This window comes from Ipomoea nil, unplaced genomic scaffold, assembly GCF_001879475.1.
Source record: "Ipomoea nil cultivar Tokyo-kokei standard unplaced genomic scaffold, Asagao_1.1 scaffold0642, whole genome shotgun sequence".
Lineage (NCBI taxonomy): Eukaryota > Viridiplantae > Streptophyta > Magnoliopsida > Solanales > Convolvulaceae > Ipomoea > Ipomoea nil.
The window spans coordinates 1011700-1021150 of record NW_017617070.1 but is presented as its reverse complement, the minus strand read 5'-3'; the positions used below and the strand labels follow the sequence as shown (position 1 = coordinate 1021150).

The 9451-nt window shown below is 32.9% G+C and overlaps 1 protein-coding gene across 1 annotated transcript; it reads left to right on the top strand.

Moving 5' to 3' along the window:
* Positions 1–729: 729 nt before the first annotated feature.
* Positions 730–7620, top strand: LOC109174645 (tRNA (cytosine(38)-C(5))-methyltransferase). The gene is made up of 9 exons (XM_019323917.1): positions 730–1042; positions 1524–1617; positions 1716–1834; positions 1934–2056; positions 4028–4364; positions 4445–4539; positions 6593–6655; positions 6731–6795; positions 7180–7620. The coding sequence occupies exons 1-9, from the start codon at positions 848–850 to the stop codon at positions 7256–7258; spliced, it is 1170 nt and encodes a 389-aa protein (XP_019179462.1). The 5' UTR covers positions 730–847; the 3' UTR covers positions 7259–7620.
* Positions 7621–9451: the final 1831 nt, after the last annotated feature.

Here is a 9451-nt window from a genome sequence, read left to right as displayed (position 1 = left end):
GGAATAAGCTGGCGCATCACAACTAAGTTCTAATAAAAAATCCACGGACCATTCCACATAACACGATCAATATCCCCTTCATGATAAAAGGTAAACAAAAACCAACCAGAGCTTAGTTCACTAATTTAGTAATATGAACCCCTTTTGCTAGTTTCCAAGCATTTGCCATTACATCTCGAAACACAACGAACTTAAAAGCCCGGTCGGTCACTACCCTACCTACTGCCGCAAAACGGTAATCAGGTGCCAATTCCTCAACTTCTTCGACATCAACTATGACGCCCTCATCATCATCAACTAGGGTTAACGCCTCACAGGCTTTCACTAACCCACTCGAATCTCCTGCCTCCATTTTTGCAAAGAGAACCGTAGACAAACCCTAAGAGAGACACAGAAAACCCTAAAGGGGAATAGAAAAGACACCTGAGAGATCACTCAGAGAAAAAACGAGAGAAAAAAGCTAACTTATAACACTTAGGAGTATTGTTTGCGTTTTTAATTTTGCTATAGTTAATGGACTAAAACGGTCATTAACTCTTAAATTAAAGTAATCTAAGAATTACCACATCAAATGTGCGTGAGAGGTAAAATTATGGGCAAATAGCATTTTACTTTGGGTTTTACATTGCAAAAAAAAAAAAAAAAAAAAAAAAAAAAAACCAACTCTGGTGCTACTCACGTGATGTATAAAATAAATCTCTCGCGTTTACCTCGTCCTCCGCCCTCGCTAGTCCCACACGGTGCAAGAGCGTAATTGTTCCTTCTCAGCCCTTCGCCGCCGGGAACGGCATCCGCAGCCGTTCCTTCCGAGGAGCTTCAAGGATTTGACGCTGTTGGATAAATAACAATGGAAAGTAAGTGTTTTAGAAACTCCGAAGATGACGAACAGCCATGGCGAGTTCTGGAATTTTACAGTGGTATTGGCGGGATGAGGTATTCACTGATTAACGCCGCAGTAAACGCTGTTGTACTCGAAGCCTTCGACATTAACGACGTCGCAAACGATGTTTATGAACACAATTTCGGCCACAGACCTCATCAGGTACTTGTTAATCCATGACCATTATCTACTTTACAGTGTAAACGATTATCGACATTAAGGAATATCGGTGAAATACGAACAAATAGAGGTTCTAAAAGCTGAGGAAAATGCAATTACTACCTTAATTTTTACTCCGTAGTTTATTAGTATGAAACAGAAGTTGGCAATGGAAGTTGTGCTTTTGGAGACATTTTTCTAGAAAACTTAAAGGCTAAACATATTGATCGTTTTGGTTTATAGTTGTGAAAACAATTATCGAAATTAAGGAATGTCGGGGAAATACGAACAAATAGAGGTTCTAAAAGCTGAGGAAAATGCAATTACTACCTTAATTTTTACTCCGTAGTTTATTAGTATGAAACAGAAGTTGGCAATGGAAGTTGTGCTTTTGGAGACAATTTTCTAGAAAACTCAAAGGCTGAACATAGTGATCGTTTTGGTTTATAGTTGTGATTATGTAGTTTTTTTGGTTGTCCTTTAGGGTAACATTCAGACTCTGAGTGCTGCTGATATTGATGGCTACAAGGCAGATGCATGGCTTCTTTCTCCTCCTTGTCAACCATATACTCGACAAGGTCATGAAAGGCATTATCCTATTTTGTGTTTCCTGTTTTCACTTGATGATTAAAAAGTGTCGTGTTGGTTGGTATGTTTCCTCAAATTCCATGTTCAGGCCTCCAGAAAGGTTCCAAGGATGCCCGGGCCTCTTCTTTTCTCAAGATTTTAGAACTCATACCGGATACAAAAAGGCCTCCACTATTCCTTTTTGTGGAGAATGTTGTAGGATTTGAGGTCTGTATTACAATATTATGTGCATACTTCATGCTTTTTAATATCTATGTGGGGCAATGGGCTCATATGTGTTTGTTTTATTTTATGTTTTCATTGCAGACATCAGATACACACGAGAAGATGATGGAAATCTTGGGGAAAAATCAGTTTGTCACACAGGAATTTATTTTGAGCCCTTTGCAGTTTGGAATTCCCTATTCAAGGCCACGGTATTACTGCTTGGTATCTTTCTTCCCCTGACCTCTCTTTTGTATTTGTGTGTACATATTTCTTTGTCTTTATAGGTGAGGTCTATAATTATTTGATTGCATGACTATATGAAATAAAAAGTGACATATTGTGAAGAATTATTCATTACAAGCCAATAGAAATGAAAGAGGCATCTAGACCAGAATATGATATTAAAATGATTGACTATGGAGGAGTAAAACTCATTGCCAATTAATGAAAATAAAGGAATTATTTTCTGCCTTATTCATGGGTTTCTTCCATAAGTAATGTAAATTTAATGTGTCAGCTTTATTCATACAAAAAATGGTCCCAATAGGATCATTTACTTTAAGCATCTAAATGCAAGTTTTTCCCTCTTGTTTGTCCTCACTTTCATGCTCTTTCTGTGAAGCAATTCATTTGTGCAAAAAAAAAAAAAAAGAAAAAATCTTTGCAGCACCTCTTATTTAAATGGATGAAATTTAGAAGACTAGGGACTGGTGATGGTTTAATTTATTGCTTAGGTTTTAACTGTTTTGCAGTATGACCTGAAAACCCTTATATTATTTTAGGTAATAGTATTGAGTAACTTTATCATGCAAAATGTTAGGGTTGTGCTCTTGGAGATCTTTCCCATTAACTTCATTTCTGTTAGGCTGTTAGCTAATGCAGTAGCACTTTTTCAGGATGCTTCACTTGGACTCTAAAAAAGATGACCTAATTAGTTCTGAAGTGCTTTTGTTGGATGAGAATTTTAGAACGATCTATGCTGCATTAATTTTTGGCCTATTTACTGGAACTCAAGTTCTGGACTTCTTATCTTATCTTGCTGAATTTGTGAGGTTTTCTGAATATGTGGCCTGGTTGCAAGCTATTCTTTCCTATACCTGAGAGCATTATTGGATCTAAAATGCTAAAACTACTTTGGGAACATTACATCACAGTTTCTTCATGTACTTTCTCCTCTTAACTTTTTTATCTGTATAATATTTCTGCAACTTATTCCTAAGCAGTGTAATTAAGTTACTAATAACAAGCCTCCCTTCATCAACATACCCATCCGTTTTCTCTAGTTCTTTACTCTGTTTTCAGTATATTAGATTCAAATTTTTTTTTTTTTTTTTTTTTTTGGCTTAAAAATAAAGATCATGCATCTATGTGAGACCTAAGTAGAAGTGCCTTTTAACCCTTTCTGTTCAAAGCCTCTCCCTTTCTAGGACCTTAATGATTTGTAAACATAAATCACTAATCAGAGAAGTGGTGCTAAATGATCTTATACTCTCAAGGGATTGAATGTTGGTCTTAATCCACTAATTTTTTTATTTATTGTCAAAATCTGTCCTTGCAAGCAAATAAAACACTGGAAACCTTCCAATTTGATGTGGGAGCTAGATCAATGATTTTTACCCACTGACAGTTTTTTCCTCACTTTTATAGCAGTCAGTTGATGAGTTGATAACTCCACATAGAAAGAGTACTTTTCAAACTAGACCACTGAAGTTATTGAACAACAATCTTCATGTTTCTTTTCACATCCAGAAGTAAGGGTGAACACAGCATACAGAAATTATTTAACAAAATTCTTATTCTTTTCCCCATTAAGTAGTTTACCTTCTATATGCAGAAAGGATAAAGACTAAACAATGTGGTTAATAGTTGTTGGAAAAGGAAAACATGTCCTCTATTGGATTACAACTTTTATTTTAAAGGAACATTTATTTTCAATTTTTTTTTTCTTATATACACATTTCGCTACTTGAGTCCTTTTTTAATTAAGTTTTCTCCAATGCATTTGGGATATTCTTTTCTGTCTTTATTGCTCTGTATTTACATATGAGTTTTTTCCCTATCAAAAATAATATATACACAAGGTTTGTTTGGTCACTTGTTGCAATTTCCTTTTACATGCAAACTTTGACTTTAAAAAATGATTAACTTGCAAGGAGTTACGGATAAAGTATATTTTACTCTATTTCATTACAGGCAAAAAGAAAACCTTTAACCTTTAGAAGTGCACAACATGACAACCAGCTTCTCTGGAGCCCTGGCCCTTTACTTTGTCAGGATGAAAACACAATTGACAAAGATGATGACCAGTCACAGGAGTATTGGGATGAGTTGCTTCAACGTTGTCAGCCTATAGAGAATTATCTTGAATGGAAAGGTTCTGCAAATGGATGTGACTCCAAGTCCAACTTTTTAGCTGATAATGATTCTGAAAAAGTAGATAAAGATGATGGAGATATTGGACATAACAGTGACTTCTCAAGTCAGTATCTTGTTCCTTCAAGCTTGGTGAAAAGATGGGGCAATGCAATGGGTATCCCTCTTCATTGATTCTTTTACGTTTCACTCTGCTATTCAATATTTAGTTATTTAATTAATTTCTTGAAATTTCAGATATTGTTTTTCCACACTCAAAACGTTGTTGCTGCTTTACAAAAAGCTATTACCGATATGTTAAGGGAACAGGTTCCCTTTTGGCAACCAAGCAGGTAGGGCTATAGATATCTTGTGTGGTCTTTCCTAGCATCTGAATTCTGTTGTTGGGCTTTATGTTTAAGGAGCTTTTGGTGTGCAAATTAGACATGTCTAAGCCATCTTATTTCCTTGACCTGTTATTTCCCTATTTTTATAGTTGTCATAAATCTTAATAGTTCTAGAGCTCTAAAATAAACCCACAATGGGGATCTAAGTTGCTAGAGTTTTATATCTATTTGTGTATCCTATTTGCATGATTGTCATACAAAAAGTTCTATAAGGTTTTGGGCAATATTTTGAAATCCATACAACTTATTTAACTGGAGAAGTGCCTGGGTCAGACTTCAGAGGATAGTGGTCTGACCACTTTGTCAATTACTATTAAATAGTTAACGTGCTGATGCTCTAACTTTGCACAGTGGCATGGAAACGAGAAATGGGAAGCATGACATGAGATATGGGGAAACAACAATTTTTAAAAATGTACAACATAAAATGTGGGGACAATGAACAAATATAAAATATATATGGGTATAGTTGCAAATGTTTTTTCCATAATTACACAAATACTAATTGGTAACTAGTTTTATAAATAAAAATAATACACTGTGGGGGTGTATCCACTATAAATATATAGGGATATGTAAGGTTGAAGCAATAAATTAGAACATGTATTTCTTTTGGCCAAAAAATTATTTTTTCAATTAGACCCCCTGAAACTGTGAAACATGTTTCTTTTAGGAAACATGTCCTAAAACTTCTATTTTTTATTCTTATTTTATTTTTTAAATTATGGAAACAGCCCAGAAATGTTGTGAGGAAGTTTCCTGTGAGTTTTTGATTGTGAAAATGTGTCTAAAACATGGAAACACTCCTCCATGAGAGTTTCCGTGCATAATAACGTACTCTATACCTCAAAAGATGTGCCTGGACAAAACAAATACTTCTAGAGACTGCATTAATTGTCTACAACATAAGTTACATAATTGCATTACTTTTCAGTTGAATACTATTTTGTTACAGATAATATTATAGGGGAATTGTCTTGGGATGAGTAATCAATTATACACCTGTGCACACACAGGAGCAGAAATATACTCCTATATATATATATATATATATATATATATATATATATATATATATATATATATATATATATATATATATTATCTGTTATGCACATGAAAATTAGAACGGTGAAGTTTGGTGAAAGTGAGGGCATTTCAGACATTTTGAATTGCATTTGGTTAATTTGAAAAAGTTGAGGGACCAAAATTAGTTAAATTGATAGACAAGGACCAAAAGTGGTATTATCTCTGAAAATTATTACCATATTATTGTGGTATGATCATAAAGATGTTATCATCTTTTATTCATTCTCTTTCATTTTTATTTCTTGAAATAACATTCTGAAGAAAAATGCTAGAAATGTTTTTCTCAATGCTTCCTTTGGCCTAGGAAACAAATATTACTACTCATCTACTCTTTGATTCTCCTCAATCCTCTGTTTAGGGACCAAAATAGAGAGCTTACTCACTCACACACTTAGCTGGAAATGAAAATAATGACCAATTACCACTACAATGATCAGATCCATCAAGTAGGTGACCAATTGACAATTAGCCATGAGGTCTCAGAGATTGTGTACTTAGTATGGAAAAATTATCCATTTACTTTCAACATAGTCTAAGCTTGTGTAGTTTGATTAAACTGATAAAATAGTCATGATGGTTAAACTGCTGCTGCCACTACCTGTGGTATACTGGTATTCTAAACATATAATGGGTTTGGTCCATGTTATATGTGACTCGGCATACCAAAAAGAGATCCACACAATGGTCCAGCTCAGTTTTTTAAACATTTGCTATGGTCTATATTCTTCTATTCCTTAGTTTCTTGTTTATCCTCAATTAAATGGATGATTGCCAAACTTCGCTAAATAATAGCATCATTTGTTTACTATTGCTATGAAATTTTTTGAGTGATATCCATTTCACTTGTCAAAAAGAGAAAAAATGGATATCCATCTTATCTTTGGTTACATAGTTACTTGATCTAATACAGGGAACAGAAAAATGTAAATCTTCATTGGAGGAGCTATGCCTTAGATACTTCACCCCCCGTGAGGTAAGGCTCTTCACGCTCTAGATCTGTTTCCAGCAGTCATGAACTTAATGTCCTAATTCTTTTGTTATTGCAAAGGTTGCAAATTTACATTCTTTTCCAGCGAGTTTCCAGTTTCCCCAACACGTAAGCCTCAGACAGCGGTATGTTTTTCTTTATTCACTATAACTTTGTTCTGTTGTTAGAGCAATGACAGAAAGATAGACTTTACTTACTTTGTTTTGCTTTTTATTTATTTATTTATTTTGGGTTGGGGTGGGTATTTTTTTAAATTACTTCAAAGAATTATAGGATATAATCTTACTGGATAATGGATTTTAGTTAGAGCTGGAAAGCTTTTGCCTAGTATTGATTATTCATCCATGAACATTTAATGGCTTTGTCTGGTGTACCCTTTCCTGTTGTGATGCAGTAAATATTTTAGTTTTCTTTTGGCAAATGCTTGAAAGTTATCCTAGTTCTTTTTGAATTTATTACTACCTTCTTGTTTACTAGCCTCTGAGATACTTATTTGCTTATGTGTGCAGGTATGCCTTGCTCGGGAATAGTTTAAGTGTGGGAGTTGTTGCTCCATTGCTTCAGTATCTATTTACAGAGCCTCCATAACTCCATTCAAAACAAACTCCATTGATGAAGGTCTAAAACTTTCCATCGTTTTGTCACGAACTCACTATCCAGAGGAATTATATCAGTGCTTAGATATAAAATGTAGGATCTCAACCTTTTATTAGATCTATATGTTTTATTATATACTTTTTATGATTATTCTGGATAAAAAAAGTTGCATGTTTGTCCTTATAGATGAATCTAAATAGAATCTGTAATTTTAGTCTGAGATGTCCCATGTAATGGCATTGTAATTGCAAATTTCTTCATTACTGCATTGGTATTTTGATCAAAAGTTTTAGCAGGTTTTCTGTATTGCTAACCTATCTAAGGCAGCAATAATAGAACAGTGAATTATTCTATTTTATTTTATGCTGTGAGGGTGCTATTTTTTGTTTATGAATACAACCGTTGATAAGGTGTTTAGAAGCACTGAAAATGTATTGATCTTAACAGGGTGGAGCCATGAATACTGTTAAGTAGGGTGAAAACTTTAAAAATTTTAAAATTTAAAAACACGGTAAAAATATTTATGATGAAATATGAAATGGTTAGAATAAATTGTATTTTATCTTTATTAATATGATATTGAGTGAATTCCATTTTTGGTCCTACTGTTGTAGGGGCATTTCCAATTTTAGTCCACCTTAATTTTTTTTGTCACTTTATAACCACTATTATTGAATGTGTTACACTTTTAGTCCCACCGTTAGTATTTTCATCCAGAGGCCGTGTAATTAGGGGTATTTTGACCTTTCTTTTCATCCAAGACTATGTTTGACTAAAGAAATGAGAACATTAAACCTAAAACATAAGAAACCTCGTCGGCCCATGTTGGAACGAACGAAACGATGTAGCTTTGGCTTCCCATTTTCGTTGTTCGAAAAGCCATCTTCGAATATCGGAGGAGGAGGACGAAACGTCTGGATTAAAAGAGAAGAGACAAACATAAAAAGACCAAAATACCCTTTGATTATACAGCCTCTTGACGGAAATATTAACGGTGGACTAAAAGTGAAACACATCCAATAACAGTGGTTGTTAAGTGGGAAAAAAAATTAAAGTGGATTGAAATTGGAAACGTCTCTATAACAGTAGGACCAAAAATGGAATTCACTCTATGATATTTATACATTTTTTTGTTTTTTAATTAGATCAACTCTGTATTTTTACATTAATTTGAATACAATGATATACCATTGAAACTTAGGGGGGTGTATTCAATCATGACTTTCATAGAGTTTTAAAGACTTTTATGAACTTTAAAAGTTTGGGGGTATTTAATTCAAACTTTTAGAGAGGCTTTAAAACTCAGGCGGTATTCAATCAAGATTTTTAAAGAGTCTTTAAAAGTCGTTTGGTATTCTTCTTCTTCTTTTTTTGTTTTTTTAGTCGTTTGGTATTCGATTAAGACTTTTAGAGAGTCTTTAAAAGTCACGTGGTATTCAAAACGTTATGAACTTTTGTAGACTTTTTAATTTTAAGACTTTTGTAGACTTTTTCTTCTCAAATATAAATAGTTGAAATCCAACCATCAACCCTCAGATTTCAAAATTTTCTTTCTAACAACTTTGAATGTCTCTCTCTATTTAAACTCTATTTTTTCTCCCAATTTAAACTTTATAAACCTATCTAAATTAAATAAAATTATTTTTTCTTCATTATCCTATATTTTCCTCATACCTAAACTCTACCAATTTTTTTCTCTCCTAAACTTTACAATCTTCCTCTAAAAATTTGAAATAATATTATTCTTACTTCATTATTGCTTGTTTATATTGATTTTTATTTTTTCTATGAATTTTTTATCCCTAACTTTCTCTAATTCTCCCTAAATACATGAACAAAACAAATTTTTCATCATCAAATTTTAGTATATGTTTCATAATATTCATATAAATACTTATATATTTTGATTTTTATTCTTTTTATGTTTATATTCGTAATATATATTTTTCATTTTTTTAACAACAAGTTACTACGAATAGCGAACTACTGTTCGCAACAATAATTTGGGGTTGCAAACAGTAACACCTTGTTGTTATTCGCAGTCTCAAATTGCTATTGCAAATAATAGTTTTTGCGTGATGCCTAGCAATATATCAAGTATAATTATATATATATATATATATATATATATATATATATATATATATATATATTATAAATATTAAATTTTTTTTTTTTAATTTT